Source organism: Macaca thibetana, chromosome 13, assembly GCF_024542745.1.
Source record: "Macaca thibetana thibetana isolate TM-01 chromosome 13, ASM2454274v1, whole genome shotgun sequence".
Lineage (NCBI taxonomy): Eukaryota > Metazoa > Chordata > Mammalia > Primates > Cercopithecidae > Macaca > Macaca thibetana.
The window spans coordinates 96285301-96304055 of NC_065590.1; the positions used below are offsets into that span (position 1 = coordinate 96285301).

At 43.9% G+C, this 18755-nt stretch overlaps 1 protein-coding gene across 1 annotated transcript in view; it reads left to right on the top strand.

Annotated features, from left to right (window-relative positions):
- The window catches only part of PDIA6 (protein disulfide isomerase family A member 6), a 28481-nt gene extending 10077 nt beyond the window's left edge, over positions 1–18404 (top strand). The window contains exons 3-13 of the mRNA XM_050753928.1: positions 3377–3434; positions 3932–4058; positions 8114–8220; positions 9453–9583; positions 10884–10998; positions 11834–11974; positions 12720–12804; positions 12931–13003; positions 14205–14363; positions 16919–17015; positions 17936–18404. Of these exons, the coding sequence (XP_050609885.1) occupies positions 3377–3434; positions 3932–4058; positions 8114–8220; positions 9453–9583; positions 10884–10998; positions 11834–11974; positions 12720–12804; positions 12931–13003; positions 14205–14363; positions 16919–17015; positions 17936–18004 (1162 nt within the window). The 3' untranslated portion in view covers positions 18005–18404. The remainder of the gene's footprint in view (positions 1–3376; positions 3435–3931; positions 4059–8113; positions 8221–9452; positions 9584–10883; positions 10999–11833; positions 11975–12719; positions 12805–12930; positions 13004–14204; positions 14364–16918; positions 17016–17935) is intronic.
- Positions 18405–18755: the final 351 nt, after the last annotated feature.

Here is an 18755-nt window from a genome sequence, read left to right on the forward strand (position 1 = left end):
GCCACCGCGCCCGGCCAATTAACAATCTTTATTTATTTATTTATTTATTTATTTTTTTGAGATGGATCATATTTTTTTAATAGAGATGGAATTTCACCATGTTATCCAAGATGGTCTCTAACTCCAGGGCTCAAGCAATTTGCCTGTCTCAGCCTCCCAAAGTGCTGGGATTACATCTGTGAGCCACTGCACCGGGTCAGGCAGGTGCTTTTTAACTTCCTTTTGTGCTTGGATTCCTGTGGCACCTTGGTGAAGGCCTTGGATTCTTATAATAAAACCTTTATGGTCAGGCATGATGGCTCACGCTTATAATTTCAGCACTTTGGGAGAACAAGGTGGGTGGATTGCTTGAGCACCAGAGCTCCAGACCAGACTGGGCAATGTGGCAAAGACCCCACCGCTACAAAAAGAAAAAGAAAAGAAACAAAGAAATTACCCAGGCCTGGTGCTGTGCACTTGTGGTCCCAGCTACTCAGGAGGCTGAGGTGGGAGGATCACCTGAGCCTGGGAGGTAGAGGCTGCAGTGAGCTGTGATTGTGCCACTGCACTCCAGCCTAGGCAACAGTGAGAGCCTGTCTCAAAAAAGAAAAAAAAAATCAAACCTTTACATGTTTAAATAAAGCTTATAAGATCACAAAGAAAACCTATGGAAATACGATTATTGAAATATTAAAATTTCAATACTAATGTAGTACTTTACAAGGACAGTAAGTACAGGTTGAACATCTCTTATCCAAAATGCTTGGGACCAGAAGTGTTTCTGATTTTGGATTTTTTCAGATTTTGGAAGATTTGCATAATACTTAGCTGTAGAGCATCCCTAATCTGAGAATACAAAATCTGAACTGCTCCAGTGACTGTTTCCTGTGAGTGTCATGTTGGCGCTCAGAAAGTTTTGGATTTTGGAACATTTCAGGTTGTAGGTTTTTAGAATAGGGATGCTAAACCGGTTCCAAGGTCCACCAGCAGACTTGACTGCTGCAATAATTCTGAATAGGGACGGGCATGATGTTTGAAGATACCTGTGACAACTATAGTGGTGGTAATGAAAATAGCTGTGATATTTATTCGTGATAAAGTCACAATAATTGACTATGGAGTGTTGTTTACATTTGTAAGGAAATTCTAAATTTCGATTACAGATTAGTGAAGATAAAAACTTTTTTTCATCCAAATTCATAGACTCCCTCCCCTAAATTTTTCCTAAAAAGCCACCTTGGCTTCAGATTTATTCTTTTTTTTTTTCTTTTTTTTCTTTTCCTAAAAGGGATTCCCTAAATTTTTATCCACCAGCCCTTTGGGAGTCTGGACCCCAGGTGCGGAACCCCTGGGTAGACTGTATGCCATATTTATATGTGTGTGGCATTGTGATGTATGTGCAGATCAAATAGAAGAGAGGATGAACTCTGACAGTCTCTGAATTTGGTCCTCCTTTCTTAGATAAACTGAAATTAAAGAGGCACAAAACCCTGTAAAAATCTGACTTCTGAATTTTTGGGTATCTCACCTAAACAACAAAACATACTGTATATAAATACATAGAAGTAGCATTTCAGGACATTCCCCTGAAAGATCCTAGCTTCAGATATTGGGATTGAGTTTAGGCCCCAGTACTCAATTACATAGTGATTAAAACTTTTACCTGGATGATTGTATTATTTGGAATCAAAAACTTGTCAGGCAGCTCTGACACCGGGTGGCTGTGATATTGGGTAAATTTCTTCTCAACATCAGTTCCATCATCTGTAAAATGAAATAACAAAAGGACCTGCCTTCAGCTTCAGGCAGATTAAATGAAATCATCTATAAAGTGTTTTCATCATGGTGCTGGCACCTAGCATTTGTGCATTTGGTCCTTAGAGACCTAATTAGAAGAGAATTTACTTTGTTTTTAAAAATGCGTCAGATCACCACTGGAGAAATAAACTATGGTATCTGCATACAGTGAATGTTACACAGCAGTAAAAACGAACAGTTAGCTACCTACAACCTCAGTGAGTGGTAAGGGCTAACAGGTTCACGAGGATGTAATTTCTTAGAAGCACTTTTCTGTGTTGTATTTCACAGTAATAGTATCTACAAGGTTAAGGTCGTTTTTCCTTGTGTTCTCTTCTCTCCTCTCCCCACTCTCCTCCGCTTTCCCTGCCTCCCCCACCTCAGTCACTCACTCACATCACCATCTTGTGGTGTCATGTCATGCATTTTGGCTTGTTAGGTTCACAAACGTGGGTTTATGTATGTGTTTCTAAGTTCAGAAGCAATTTGTGGAACCCAGAGAATATTGAGATACAGGCATAGTTGATCTAGGCCAGATACCTCATCTATGAAATTAAAAAGTTGGACTCGATTAGAAACTGTCAAACTTCAGTAGGTTTAAGAACCACTAGTAGAACTTAATAAAATGCAATTCCTCCACCAGGAAGTTTGGGTTTGTGGACGCCAAGAATCTGCGTTTTGCCTAGACTTTCAGCTCCACACAGGAAAGCACATTGAACCCGATAGATTCTAAAGGGCTTGTTCAGCTGTAGAGTTATAAATTATAGAGTTTGAATATGATTTAATTGAGCAGTAATTTGAAAGCTTTTTTTTTTTTTTGGGACAGAGTCTTGCTGTGTTGCTCAGGCTAGAGTGCAGTGGCACGATCTCAGCTCCCTGCAACCTCCGTTTCTCAAGTTCAAGCAGTTCCCTCAGCCTCCCCAGTAGCTAAGATTACAGGCGTGTGCTACCATGCCATGTTGGCCAGGCTGGTCTTAACTCCTGAATTCAAGTGATCCGCCTGCCTCGGCCTCCCAAAGGGCTGGGATTACAGGCGTGAGCCACTGCACCCGGCTGGAAGCTTTTTTATTAGGATGATATGAAAAGTGATTGTTGTAAGTAATAAAGTGGTGAGCTCATCCAGGTTGCTGATCCTATTTTACTTATTTATTTTATTTTTATTTTATGTTTTTGAGACAGAGTCTTACTCTGTTGCCCAGGCTGGAGTGTAGCAGCATGATCTCAGCTTATGCAACCTCTGCCTCCCAGGTTCACATGATTCTCGTGCCTCAGCCTCCCCAGTAGCTAGGATTACAAGCGTGCGCCACCATGCCTGGCTAATTTTTTTATTTTTATTAGAGATGGGGTTTCACCATGTTAGCCAGGCTGGTCTCAAACTCCTGACCTCAAGTGATCCTCCCTCCTTGGCCTCTCAAACTACTGGAGATTACAGGCATGAGCAGCTGTGCCTGGCCTTGATCCTGTTTTATTTGTGCTTGTCCTCTTTGCAGGCATCTCACTCAGTAGACCATTGATGGAGTTTTTTAACTGAAGTTTTGAATTTTTTGAATTGAGAATCAAAGGCTTTAACTGTTGCTTTGTGTTGTCTTACCCCCAAAAGGTGTGGTCACTGTCAAAGATTAACACCAGAATGGAAGAAAGCAGCAACTGCATTAAAAGTAAGTTTCTTAGGAATGCAAAAGGCTTACAAAAGTTTTTTTTATAGTAAGTTTCTAAGATGTCCATATTCACCTGTGTATGTTTAAATAATAAGTATGCAGAGGGTTTAATGTTCAATGGGAAGCTAGTTGGCATATCAGAGTTGAAAATACTGGTTCGTTGTCAAAATCATACTGAGAACAAGGGGATAATACACATTTAAATGCTTACATTGCCTGTTTTTGTTTATTCTGTTTCCCGGATAAATGACAGTTACTCTCAGCCCTGCCATTTCTGTGAGCTGCAGAGTTCCCTCCATGGGCTGACTTTGATTTCCCGCGTCATTGCATTTAGATTCTCTTCTGGTGTTCAGGGCTAAGGCCCTTATTGACTCATTTTGCAAACTGCACCCAGTGCTTTATTACCTTTTTCTGAGTGTATATGAAGCAGATAATGAGTTCTTGTGGAATCTGCTGTAGCGCAAGGAAAAATTGTTATTTCTTTTACATTCCCACAGGATGTTGTCAAAGTTGGTGCAGTTGATGCAGATAAGCATCAGTCCCTAGGAGGTCAGTATGGTGTTCAGGGATTTCCTACCATTAAGATTTTTGGATCCAACAAAAACAGACCAGAAGATTACCAAGGTAAGGACTTTTCCTAGCTACTTCATTCCCCTGGTAGACAAGAACCTACTGTTCTTTAACGAGCTTGAGAACCTGCTCTACTGCAAGGTTCTCAACCTCATTGTACCTGAATTATCTATAAATGATACACAGTGATTCCTACACCCTCCGAGTCAATCTGAAGATGAAATGTGTGTCACACAGGTTTGTGTTATCACTTCACGCTTGCTTAGGTCTACGTCACATTAGCAATGATAGAAAATAGTATTCTGTGCTACTCTCTTGTCTTTCTCATTACAGTCACTTGTATTTAATAAAGATCTACATGTATTTTCTTGCTCTAATCTCTCTTCCCTTTACTGTAGGAGAGGGGTCTAACATACTACTATAGAAGAGGAGAGTCTGTAATTTGAGAGTCTTAGTCTCCTGAACTGTCAATAATAAATGGATACACAAATTCTGTTTTGTAGATAAGTAAATTGTGAGTGTCTGCTGTGAGCCCCTGAGGCAACTAAAGATAGAATTCAGGTTCCCCCCCCAGGACTAAATGCTATTTCAGCAACACTATTCTTCTTTTCTTTCTTTTTTTTTTTTTTTTTTTTTTTAAGAGACAGAGTCTTGCTATGTTACCCAGCCTGGACTCAAATTCCTAGGCTCAGGCAATCCTCCTACTTCAGCCTGCCAAGTAGCTGGCATTATAGGCACTACAGTCTTAGAGAATTGTCCTGTTATTTATTTATTTATTTTTATTTATTTTTATTTTTTTTTTTGAGACGGAGTCTTGCTCTGTCGCCCAGGCTGGAGTGCAGTGGCCGGATCTCAGCTTACTGCAAGCTCCGCCTCCCAGGTTTACGCCATTCTCCTGCCTCAGCCTCCCAAGTAGCTGGGACTACAGGCGCCTGCAGTTTTTTGTATTTTTTAGTAGAGACAGGGTTTCACCATGTTAGCCAGGATGGTCTCGATCTCCTGACCTCATGATTCGCCCATCTCGGCCTCCCAAAGTGCTGGGATTACAGGCTTGAGCCACCGCGCCCAGCCTTGTCCTGTTATTTAATTAAGATATCACAAATGGGCCGGGCATGGTAGCTCACACCTGTAATCCCAGCACTTTGGGAGGCTGAGGTGGGCGGATCATGAGGTCAGGAGATTGAGACCATGGTGAAACCCCGTCTCTACTAAAATTACAAAAAAATTAGCCGGGCACAGTGGTGGGCACCTGTATCCCAGCTACTCAGGAGGCTGAGGCAGGAGAATGGCCTGAACCCAGAATGCGGAGCTTGCAGTGAGCCAAGATCGCGCCACTGCACTCCAGCCTGGGCAACAGAGCAAGACTCCATCTCAAAAAAAAAGAAAGAAAAAAAAAGATATCACAAACAGATTATTATATTTGAGATAATCAGAGTTGCTGCGTTGGGCCAGATCCATGGTGCTAGTAAAAGTATTGGGCATAATTTGTTTGAAGCTGAAATTATGGCTAATTTGGTAAAGGTTTTTGTTGAAGATGTTACATGGAACATATGAGTGACAGAACTTTGTCATCTTAGGTTTTGCTTTATGTGAGCAGTACCAGCTCACAGGTTGGGTGGCAGCATCAACATCATAGTAAAACAAAGAGTTGTCTGTCATTGGTGACTTGCCTGGGTCCAGCTAATAGAAGGCAGGGAAGGCGGGGGTGAGCGATACAGAATCTGTTGTGTGTGAGCTGGGAAGGCAGCCCATCCTGTCTGCCTGGCTGCTGGCTTCTCCACACTCCAACGTCGTAACTAAACTTAGTGTCTTGCTTCTCTGTAAAATGGGGATGTGCAAACCCCATTTTAAGGTACCAGAAGCTTAATTGAAATAGTACACATAAAGCATATGAGACAAATACTTGGTAAATACATGTCGTGGGCAGATCTCGAGGCTGGAGGTCTCGTCTGAAGACAAAGATGTGGCCTTGGACACGTCTCTACTTGCCTCCCCAGCTCCAAAGTTCTAGGGAAAGACCTTTTTTTTCCCCTGAGTAAACACTTGCTTTTCTGCCTTTGAATAATAGTTTGTTTTAGTTTTCCTCACTTACGAAAATGTGCATGTTTTTAGTGCAGTCAGTCTGCTGCTGTTTTTATAAATTTAGTTTATTGGAACACAGCCCTACCTGTGTGTCAACATAGTGTCTCTGGCTGCTTTTGCACTGGATCAGCAGAATTGAGTAGTTGCAATAGACAGTGTGGCCTAAAATGCTGAAAAGTTTTTTTCCTAGTATACTTCACGATTTGGCATATGTCCAGATAAAGACTTGGGGAAGGGGCACTGGTTCAGATGATGGAGATGCCTGACATAGATAAGGAGCAGAGGCTGTTTCATGTTGAGGCCTTGCCCTTCTGTGTTATCAAGTGACATACTTGGTAGGCTCAGCCAGCGATACAGTGCACGATTATCTGCATAGTTGCTGAGAGCTGCTGTAGTATATTTTGTGGGTATTTTTGTTTTGTTTTGTTGTTTGAGATGGAGTCTCGCTCTGTTGCCCAGGCTGGAGTACAGTGGCTCTATCTTGGCTCAGTGCAACCTCCGCCTCCCGGGTTCAAGCAATTCTCCTGCCTCAGCCTCCTGAGTAGCTGGGATTATAGGCGTGCGCCACCACGCCTGGCTAATTTTTGTATTTTTAGTAGAGATGGGGTTTCACCATGTTGATCAGGCTGCTCTTGAACTCTTGACCTCATGATCTGCCTGCCTCGGCCTCCCAAAAGGCCGGCCGCCACACCTTAGATCTCTAATCCCAGCACTTTGGGAGGCCGATCCACTTTGGGAGGATCACTTGAGTACAGGAGTTTGAGAAAACTCTAAAAAAAAAAAAATTTTTTTTTTTCCTGACGTAGAGTCCCATTCTGTCACCCAGGCTGGAGTGCAGTGGCATGATCTGAGCTCACTGCAGCCTCTGTCTCCTGGGTTCAGGTGATTCTCCTGCCTCAGCCTCCTGAGTAACTGGGATTATAGGTGCCCATCACCACACCCAGCTAATTTTTGTCTTTTTAGTAGAGACAGGGTTTCACCATGTTGGCCAGGATGGTCTCGAACTCCTGCCTTCAGGTGTTCCACATGCCTACGCCTCCCAAAGTGCTGGGATCCCAGGCATGAGCCACTACGGCCCTCCAGAAAAGGAACTTTCTAAAGAGATTCTATTAGAACTAGTTTTGCCTTTAAACTGAAGACAGCAGATGGCATAGGTTATTCCAGTACTTCTGTGTTAGTTAATAGCCCCTGACTCTCTTGAGCAAATAAACTTATTTGGTGAACTTCCAAAGACTATTGTCATCTTGCCTCTGTGAGTTTTAATGCAGATTTGTTAAGTTCAGCTTAACAATGTTTCAAGCAAGATAGAAAAAAAGAAGCCTGGAATGGTTTTCAGTTATTTGGCTTCAAAACACCTCATACCTAGTTTTTCCATCTTTTCTATCCGGTATTTCACAGAAATAGTTCCTTTTGTATTTGGGAAATTCCCCTGCTTTCCCAGCTAGATTTTAAGCTTCTTATTCACCCATGTCCATGTTCGGTAAACATTTGTGAGTTATTCTCATTAGGAGATGGTATTTGAGCAGGGAGTTTTCGTTCACACTAACTACATAAAACTTAAGAGGAGTCAGTCTGGACACGGTGGCTTGCACTTGTGATCCCAGCACTTTGGGAGGCTGAGGTGGGCAGATCACTTGAGGTCAGGAGTTTGTGACCAGCCTGGCCGACATGGTGAAACCCCGTCTCTACTAAAAATACAAAAATTAGCTGGAAATCACTTGAACCTGGGAGGCGGAGGTTGCAGTGACCCGAGATTGTGCCACTGTACTCTAGCCTGGGCAACAGGGTGAGACTCCATCTCAGAAAAAAAATAATAATGAGAAAGGAAGAGAAATTGGTTTTCCAAGTGTTAGGTCTAGTGCAAAATGCATACTGGGGAGAAAGTTTGTTCTGTCAGAGATACACATGTTGTCAGAACTGTGTCACCCGGTGAAGCTGACAGTGAGGTAAAGACAGTCTTGGGCTGGGCCAGATGAGGCACTTGCTGAAGGCCGGGCTGAGGACCGCCTACCTTCCGTCTCCTGTAGGTGGCAGAACTGGTGAAGCCATCGTAGATGCTGCGCTCAGTGCTCTGCGCCAGCTTGTGAAGGATCGCCTCGGGGGACGGAGCGGAGGATACAGTTCTGGAAAACAAGTAAGACCATAAAATGTCAGTTTTTAATGTGTCGTGATTTTGAAGCCAGAGTGTGGATTCCTTGTAAAAGATAGTTGTTTTTTTAAAAGTATGTGAAAGTGGTAAACTTTCAATTAAAGAATAATGGAGGATTGGATCCACTGAACCCAGAGGGAACCAGCCACCCAGCCTGCTCATTTGGGCTCCTCAGGATTGCTGTTGCCATGGCCAGTCAGTCCCAGGGCCTCTTTCCACACCTGCAGTCCAAGTACCAGGCCCCTAGATAGGCTTCCTGGGCCCTGGGCTAAAACAGAAGAATGTGAACTTCAGCTCCAGGCCCAGGAGCCAGGTGCTGGCATCCCATGGCACTTGTAGGTCAAGAGTGGGGATGGGATGGACGGGTTCTCCTCTGGGTAGGCTTTGGCAAACTGTGATGAGACTGGATTACCTCTTGGCCTGTATCTGTGGCATTCAGCCCCAAATCCATGGAAAATTCTACACAAATGGATAGGGGAGAAGAGAGAAAGAGAGGAGCAGATTGGTGTTTTAGATGCCCTTGTATGAAATGTGAAGCTTAACACTGATGTTCTTGTGAAAAGACAAACTTGAAGATATATAAATATTAAATGGGCCTTTACTTTTAGGAGACCAGTTAAACTCGCTTCTTTATACAGGCTCAGAGCTTACCCAAAGATTCCATGTTCTTGCCTGTTATTTTAAACTTAGACATTTAATGAGCATAGTTGCCTGGCCCCCTGCACCCTGCCTGGCAACAGAAAGCAATGCTGACTGCTTCTTAGATTTAGTACTGAAGAACATTCTTTGAAAAAAGAAAAGGATTAAGTGTTATTTTTAGCTTTGTTGACTGGTAGGGGCTTTGTCTATGAAAGATGTAGCGGAACATCCTGGGATGAAGCAGTAGCTGTACTTGAGTCTGAATTAGAACAGTGTTTTTAAGGTGGTTCTTTGAGCCATGTTGAGGGTTCTCACTAAAAAGAGCTGGTGACGGAATTCAGGTACAGGTTATATGTTGTACTCAATGTATTGATAATTATTTGAAAGTAAAAGACTATTTACCAAGCAAAAATGATAATGCTGAAGAATGTACCCAATTTGAATACAACCATTTTCACTATTTTATTCACTAAAGAAAAACCCTAAAACTTTGTTAAGGTGTAGAAGCAGTGTTATTTAAAATAGGAAAAGTATTCTTCTTGGCCAAATTGTTTGATGTTTAATATCATAAATGACAGGGCAGAAGTGATAGTTCAAGTAAGAAGGATGTGATTGAGCTGACAGATGACAGCTTTGATGAGAATGTTCTGGACAGTGAAGATGTTTGGATGGTTGAGTTCTATGCTCCTTGGTGTGGACACTGCAAAAAGTAAGTGCCTTCTACTAAGTAGTCTGTTCAGCCACAGTGTTTTCAGTACATTGATTAGCTTATTATTATTATTATTATTTTTTAATTTATTGATTAGCTTATTTTGAAAGGGCTGAACTAGATAGTAGATCACCACTAAGATCTCTTCCAGAAAAACTCTGACTCTAAGTGAATATTAAACATTGACAGGGCCGGGCGCAGTGGCTCAAGCCTGTAATCCCAGCACTTTGGGAGGCTGAGACGGGCGGATCATGAGGTCAGGAGATCGAGACCATCCTGGCTAACACGGTGAAACCCCGTCTCTACTAAAAAATACAAAAAACTAGCTGGGCGAGGTAGCGGGCGCCTGTAGTCCCAGCTACTCGGGAGGCTGAGGCAGGAGAATGGCGTAAACCCGGGAGGCGGAGCTTGCAGTAAGCTGAGATCCGGCCACTGCACTCCAGCCTGGGCGACAGAGCGAGACTCCATCACAAAAAAAAACAAAAAAAACATTGACATTAGTGCCAAGAGCTTCCTCTCTCATATTGCCGAAGATTAACAAGGGACTGGCTCATGTCCGGATTTAGGGGCAGTGGTAGAACGGGAAACTCATGTGAAGGGTAGCATGGTATCTTTAGTAAAGCCACACACAAAATGTTTTCTAGGTGTGACATAACTGGGGATTGGGCAGAAATGCACAGATCAGTTGAAAAGTATAGGCCGGGTGTGGTGGCTCACACCTGTAATCCTAGCACTTTGGGAAGCCGAGGCAGGCAGATCACTTGAGGCCAGGAGTTTGAGACCAGTCTGGGCAACACAGCAAAGCCCCATTTCTACTAAAAATACAAAAAAATTGGCTGGATGTGGTGGCATGCGCCTGTACTCCCAGCTACTTGGGAGGTTGAGGCGCAAGAATCTGTTGATTGTGGGAGGCAGAGGCTGCACTGAGCTAAGATCATACCACTGTACTCCATCCTGTATGACAGGAGGAGACTCTGTCTTTAAAAAAAAAAAAAATGTTTGGGCTGCAAGTTAAAATCCAAATATTTGGCCTGGTGAGGTGGATCACTTGAGGCCAGGAGTTCGAGACCAGCCTGGGCAGCATGGGGAAACCCCATCTCTACTAAAAATACAGAAATGAACGGTGGGTGGTGGCGCGCACCTGTAGTCCCAGCTGTGTTGGAGGCTGAGATGAGAAGATCGCCTGAGCCCAGGAGGTTGAGGCTGCAGGGAGCCATGATCGCACCACTGCGCTCCAGCCTGGGTAACAGAGAGAGACCGTGTCTCAAAGAAACAACACAAAACGAATATTTTTCTATAGCCTAGAGCCAGAGTGGGCTGCCGCAGCTTCAGAAGTAAAAGAGCAGACGAAAGGAAAAGTGAAACTGGCAGCTGTGGATGCTACCGTCAATCAGGTTCTAGCCTCCCGCTACGGGGTGAGTATCCTCATAAGGCTCATTTCATTGTGAAATACATGGTGTTTCGTTACTTCTTCCAATACTCCAGGCCTCCCTATGAGGTAGTAAAGGAGATGTTTAAACCATTTTGTAAGTGAAGAGATAAAGTCACTTTACTGTCATAAGTAACAAGTCTGACACTCAGGACTGTCACCTTTTTTCTCCTAATGTCACACTGCTTCTGTGGTATACTTAATGTGAGGTGTCAGCTTGCCCAGACTTACTCACGTTGCTCATGTGGCTATTGTAAGTTGGTCCTTTTGTTCTAGAGCAGATACTTTGTGTTAATTACATACCAGGGCTTGAATATGATTGGGCTAAACTTCACAGACTGTTAAAACTCCCTGATTGATCATTGACCTCTTTGAGTCATTCCTTTGAAATCCAGGCAGTCTGGGGAATAGTTTTGTTACATTAAATTACTTATAAGGCCAGAGTGGTGGGTCACGCCTGTAATCCCAGCACTTTGGGAGGCCTAGGCGGGCAGATCGCTTGAGGCCGGGAATTCAAAGCCAGCCTGACCAACATGGTGAAACCCCATCTCTACTAAAAATACAAATATTAGCCGGGTGTGGTGGTGTGCACCTGTAGTCCCAGCTACTCGGGCGGCTGAGGTAGGAGAATCGCTTGAACCCAGGAGCAGAGGTTGCAGTAAGCTGAGATTGCACCTATGCTCTCCAGCCTGGGCAACAGTGAGACTGCTTCAATTAAAAAAGAAACAAAAATTACCTATAAGGTGGTTTTAGAAACCGTAAAGATTGTGTTTTGTGTTAAGTGTGAATTGGATTTTATTCTCTGATCTCTTTTTTAATAGATTAGAGGATTTCCTACAATCAAGATATTTCAGAAAGGCGAGTCTCCTGTGGATTACGACGGTGGGCGGACAAGATCCGACATAGTGTCCCGGGCCCTTGATTTGTTTTCTGATAACGCCCCACCTCCTGAGCTGCTTGAGGTAGACCACTTAAATTGCTCATAGTCCAGAAAGCTTTTTTAGCTGACAGCGAGGAACGTTAAAGCAGTCGTGACACACTGTTCATGTTATGCCCTTCTTGTTAAAAATACTCTCTTTAAAGTGGTTTTTATACTTTGAAATGGAAAAGAATGTCTGATAAGTTGCTTTTCATAACTTTTAGCATTAGAATAATTACATTGTGAACAGAAATACGAGCTTCTTAAGGATAGAGTGTATTTAATCACTCTTGCTTATCATTTTCAAAGTAATAGCACATTTATTGAGTAGCTAATCATGTAACAGGCACTGTTCTGGTGTCTTTATGTAGTTTTTTTGTTTGTTTGTTTCATTTAATTCTCACATGAACACTGAGGTAGATAACTGTTTTTATCTCCATTTTATATATGAGGAAATTGAGGCACAGAACCTCAAGTTTGTATAAACATACAATACGTGTAAGTATAGTCTATTTAAACAAGTAAGTGGCAGAGCCAGGCTGTGTCCAGGCGTTGTGATTTCAGAGACGTGTATATGTGTGCTAATCCCCCCCAACCACCACAGCTTCCACAGGCTTAAGAATCAGTAGCAGAAAAATCTCCTCTTAGAGAACATGCCTCTGGGTGTTTCCATACAAGGAAGTAGTCCTGGGAGAAATCTTTTCAATGGAAGTTCTTGTTTGCCAGCTTACCTTTGGGTGTTGTATCATGCAGCCTCCTGATCATCCCTTGTCTTCTGAGTCCCACAGATTATCAACGAGGACATTGCCAAGAGGACGTGTGAGGAGCACCAGCTCTGTGTTGTGGCTGTGCTACCGCATATCCTTGATACTGGTAAGACAGACAAATAATTTCCCTTGGCTGTTCTATGCTAGATGCTCTGAGAGTACTTCCTAAATGGATTAATTTTACGGACTCCTTTACCTTTACCTTTAAAAAACGTTTGTCTGTTTAAATCAGGAGCTGCAGGCCGAAATTCTTATCTGGAAGTTCTTCTGAAGATGGCAGACAAATACAAAAAGAAAATGTGGGGGTAAGTTACTGAGCTTATTGTCTCAGTGTCATCTGAACAGGAGATTATAGGGTTTCTTGAGAGTGGGTCCCCCGTGTTTTTGTAAGCTGTGTTCCTGTGTTTGCTCTGCTAAAATTTTTTTTTTCCTCTCCTGCCTAGCCTCCCAAGTAGCGGGGATTATAGGCGCGTGCCACCACACCCAGCTAATTTTTGTATTTTTAGTAGAGTCGGGGTTTCACCATGTTGGCTAGGCTGGTCTCAAACTCCTGACCTCAAGTGATCCACCCGCCTCTGCCTCCCAGACTCCTGGGATTACAGGTGTGAGCCACCACACCCGGCCTGCTCTGCTATATGTTTTTATTCAGGATGTGAACATTTTATCACTGGGAGGAAAAGAAGGAATGAAGGGCTGTCAGCACAGCATGCATTTTTCTCATAGGAATCATGTTTTAAATGGTGATTGGGGTGCCGGGTTAGCAAGCAGACACAGAATGAGTAGTGCACCTGAATTCTAGTATGAACTTGAAGGATGGATGAGAAAGGGGAACTAGAATTATGTTTCCTTATCCTCTTATCTAGGCACATTTTCAAAACAGTGTATCTCCTTCCTATTTTCTCTTTTTTTCTATTTTTGAGATGGAGTCTCACTCTCTCTCCCAGGGTGGAGTGCAGTGGTGCAATCTCAGCTCACTGCAACCTCCGTCTCCCGGGTTCAAGCGATCCTCCTGCCTCAGCCTCCTGAGTAGCTGGGAATACAGGCGCACACCATCATGCCCAGCTAATTTTTGTAATTGTAGTAGAGACAGGGTTTCACCATATTGGTCAAGCTGGTCTCGAACTCCTGACCTCAGGTGAGCCACCGTGCCCTGCCTCCTTCCTATATATCTTTTTGCTTTTCGTCCTCAGTATCCATAGCTTTCCCTGGGTACCTAGCGCCCCCTGCTGTCCCTCTCTCGATGACCTTGCTCCTTCTCCATTAGTCCAGCAAATGTTTATTAGATGCCTACAGAATGCAAGAACAAGCTTAATAACCCAAATGATATTGGTGGGATTTCAGGTAAAAGGGAAAATCCATATAGAAACTCATCTTTTGTTTTTTATTTATTTCTCACTCATTCCACAAAATATCTGAAGCGTGATCTTTTGTTCTCTAAGATCTTCTAGTTAGAGCGTAAGTAATTTAAAAGGCATATTTGCCCTATAAACCAGTCTGGTTTTCTAGGTGGCTGTGGACAGAAGCCGGAGCCCAGTCTGAACTTGAGACCGCGTTGGGGATTGGCGGGTTTGGGTACCCCGCCATGGCCGCCATCAATGCACGCAAGATGAAATTTGCTCTGCTGAAAGGCTCCTTCAGTGAGCAAGGCATTAACGAATTTCTCAGGTAATTTGTTTTCTTAGGTTGTTTATTGTTTTTTCTCTTTGTTTGGTTCTGTCGTAGTTTTTTATTTGAAACTAGGTGTATATATAAGCCAGGTAATAAATGGGATTTCAAAATGCAAACTAATTCCAGAGAATTTAGAGTTTTTAAATTGTCTCCCTATTCGTTCCTTTTTCCTTGGAATACTCTGCTTGCTGGATGAGGAGACTGCATTGCTGCCCTCAGGCCGCCCTGTGTGCCATTCTGTGCATCTGGCCCTGGGCTCTTCCTAATTCTCATAAAAGCCTCATGGGGCCGGGTACGGTGGCTCACGCCTGTAATCCCAGCACTTTGGGAAGCTGAGGCAGGCGGATCACCTGAGGACAGGAGTTCGAGACCAGCCTGACCAACGTGGAGAAACCCTGTCTCTACTAAAAACACAAAATTAGCCGGGCATGGTGGCACATGCCTGTAATCCCAGCTACTTGGGAGGCTGAGGCAGGTGAATCACTTGAACCCGGGAGGCGGAGGTTGCAGTGAGCTGAGATCACACCGTTGCACTCCAGCCTGGGCAACAAGAGTGAAACTCCGTCTCAAAAAAAAGCCTCATGGGCTAGAGGCAGCCCTCTCTGTCCATCCTCACCCTCATACTCATTGTAATCTTGACCTTGGTAAATGTGGTTTCCATTTCTGGGCACTTGGCTTTGGAATGTAGTTATTTATTTGAAAATGGGTGTTCTTAAGTGACTCCAACAATGTGCAAACAACATGATAGGTTCTCAAAACTCTAAAACAAATATACAGAGCTCTCTACCCTGCTCTGCTATTCAACTCACCTAATCATCTTTTAGGCAATACAAGGCATTGACCTAAAGAGGTTTTGCTTTCCATTCTTGCTTTCTTCCGTGTTCATTTCTTAGCTGCTGTGTGAGAGATGTTCAGCACACAAAAGGCAGTTGAGAGGCTTGTGATGAATAATGACTAGGAAGAATAGCGTGTGAAAGCCTGCAGTGCTCTTGCTGCCAGTCTTCCTACTTGACACAGAAGTGTGTGTGTGTGCTGTGTGGAGAGTAGGAGCTCCAAAGTCAGGCACCTCAGTCCCAGCTCTGCCTTGAGTAGTGAAGTGGGAGGCATGGAGGAACCCTGTGAGATCAGCTGCTTCAGCCTCTGCCTAGGGGTAGACCGTGGCTCCTTCCCTCCCAGCTCTCACTCGTAGTTGGTTAGTATGCTTAATGGGTATTTTATTTTATTTTATTTTATTATTATTTTTTTTTTTCCTGAGACAGTCTCGCTCTGTTGCCCGGGCTGGAGAGCAGTGGCACAGTCTTGGCTCACTGCACCCTCCACCTCCCAGGTTCAAGTGATTCTGCTGCCTCAGACTCCCGAGTAGCTGGGATTACAGGCGCCTGCCACCACACCTACCTAATTTTTGTAAAGTAGAGATGGGGTTTCACCAGGTTGGCCAGGCGGGTCTCGAACTCCTGACCTCAGGTGATCCACCCGTCAGCCTCCCAAAGTGCTGGGATTACAGGTGTGAGCCACCACGCCTGGCCAAGGGGGCGTTTTCATTAAGAAGTTTATGGGGCCGGGCGTGGTGGCTCACGCCTGTAATTCCAGCACTTTGGGAGTCTGAGGCAAGCAGATCACTTGAGGCCAGGAGTTCGAAACCAGCCTGGCCACCATGGTGAAACCTCGTCCCTACTAAAACTACAAAAAATAAGCTGAGTGTGGTGGCATGGGCCTGCAATCCCAGCTACTCGGGAGGCTGAGGCACAAGAATCACTTGAACCCAGGAGGTGGAGGTTGCAGTGAGCTGAGATCGCGCCACTGCTCTCCAGCACGGGCCACAGAGCGTAACTTGGTCTCAAAGAAAAAGAAGTTTGTGGACTGCGTAAGTTTGTGATTGTCATAGAGTAGTATTTATTAAATCATGAAGTCAGAATGTGAATATAAATATATCATGTAATTTTTTTTTCTAATAATAGGTTTATTCTAGCCCATTGGTGCCATAGATTGTTAGTCTAGCTCCATTATTCTAGGAGTTGTTTGCTGAACTCTAAATATTTGTGCCCACAGTATTTCTAGCTCTGCTTTCCCAACAGCCCGATTACACCAGGTCTGGTATGTTTCAAGTACTGATGTTTCTACACATATGCACCCCGCTCTCTGCCATCCCACTGGAACCAGTCGCGTCACTGCTGACATGCTTCCTCTGTACAGGTTCACAGCAGTCTTACAAAACTCACAGGCAGCCCATGTTCTGGATCAACTTTGATAATTATTTATGTACTTAATTTGTATTTCAGCAAATGCTCTGCTATTTTTAAAAACTTACTGATAGCAACTGACTGTATCTGATGCAGGGGCCTTAGTTGGGAATGTTGAATCTGGTTGTAATGTTGTCCGTGATTAAAAAGATAATGGTCTCGAGGTGTTTCTCAGGAATGTACTGCAGCAAGAAAGAAGAAATGTCTCGGCATAAACAAAGTAGGCAGACTGTTATTTTTAAAGTTGTTTATTCTTCTGCACCAGCAGTCCATAATAAATGTGTGTGTGTGTTTTGGTCATTTTTCCCCAAGGGAGCTCTCTTTTGGGCGTGGCTCCACGGCACCTGTAGGAGGCGGGGCTTTCCCTACCATCGTTGAGAGAGAGCCTTGGGACGGCAGGGATGGCGAGGTGAGTGTCCGGGAGGGAGGCTGTGCGGGCAGCAGTCCTGGTTTACTGTCTTGAGGCTGTGCATCTCTGCACCTGGAGTCAGGTCCTCTCCATCAGACCTCAGCCCTGGTGCACCCGTGGGCCTTTTAAGAGGTTCTTCTCTGAAGACCCTTCATCTTCCTTATCACAAGTTTAAGTGCTGCATGTCAGTTGATATTTTTTTTTTTTTTTTTTTTTTTTTGAGACGGAGTCTTGCTGTGTCACCCAGGCTGGAGTGCAGTGGCCCGATCTCGGCTCACTGCAAGCTCCGCCTCCCGGGTTTACGCCATTCTCCTGCCTCAGCCTCCAAGTAGCTGGGACTACAGGCGCCCGCCACCACGCCCGGCTAGTTTTTTTTTGTATTTTTAGTAGAGACGGGGTTTCACCATGTTAGCCAGGATGGTCTCGATCTCCTGACTTCGTGATCCACCCGCCTCGGCCTCCCAAAGTACTGGGATTACAGGCTTGAGCCACCGCGCCCGGCCCATTTGATATTCTTGACAGCCAAGACACTTTCCAGTAGTCAGGTTGCTTTCCTGATTATTACCTTAAAGTGAACATTTAACCTGGAATTCATGTACTTTATCTTAGAAAAACAGAAAATGATAGCTTTGAAATTAGCACTTACTTCTGCACTGTTGTGTCCCACCCTCCTCAAAAGGACATGTTCGGTGGCTTCCATTGTTAAAGTGGTGAGTGATGTGATGTCGAAATGTTTCACCAGAGTTCTTAGCTTTTCCTTCCGTATAATCGTAGGTGCGAAGGTCCGGGTAGGGGTCAGACTGAGGAGAACCTGGGTTGTCAGCAGGGGTAGCTCTGGAGAGTTGCGCTTCTGTGAAATGAGATGTTGGCCTTCCAGGGCGTCCCCTCTGCAGATCTCACAGTGGCTTTCTGTCCCCCAGCTTCCCGTGGAGGATGACATTGACCTCAGTGATGTGGAACTTGATGACTTGGGGAAAGATGAGTTGTGAGAGCCACAACAGAGGCTTCAGACCATTTTCTTTTCTTGGGAGCCAGCGGATTTTTCCAGCAGTGAAGGGACATTGTCTACGATCAGATGACTCTCCCAGTGGCCTTTTAACCAAGAAGTAGTACTTGATTGGTCATTTGACAACACTGCAACAGTGAACTTTTGCATCTCAAGAAAACATTGAAAAATTCTATGAATTGTTGTAGCCGGTGAATTGTATCGTATTCTGTCACATTAATATTTTGAAGAAAACTCGGCTGTCGAAACGTTTTTCCCTCTCTCTGACTGCTGCTTGGATGTTCTTGGAGGCTGTTTCTTATGTATGGGTTTTTTAATGTGATTCCTTCATTTGAATATTAATGGCTTTTTCCATTAAAGAATAAAATATTTTGGATAATGCCGATAAATGTATGAAATTAGTATCTACATCATAAATTCAGAGTGATGTTTAGCAGTAAATTAATATTTTGAAGTGATACACAGATATCTTTCCTCCCCCACAAACTTTTTTAAACAAAAAACAAGATCTCTTTGCTTCAGATGGTGCCATCAATGCCTCCCCACAACAGAGATTTTACATGGAAACCGGACTCAGTGAGCACTGATTTCCCGCCCAATATTTGTCTTTGGGCTGTCTCTAGTGACTAATTATTAAGGAATCTAGCTGGTTATACAGTGCAAGGCTTTCTATGTTGTTATGAACCTCAGAATAGCCATTAAGACATGAAATACAGCAGCAGGTTACCAATGCG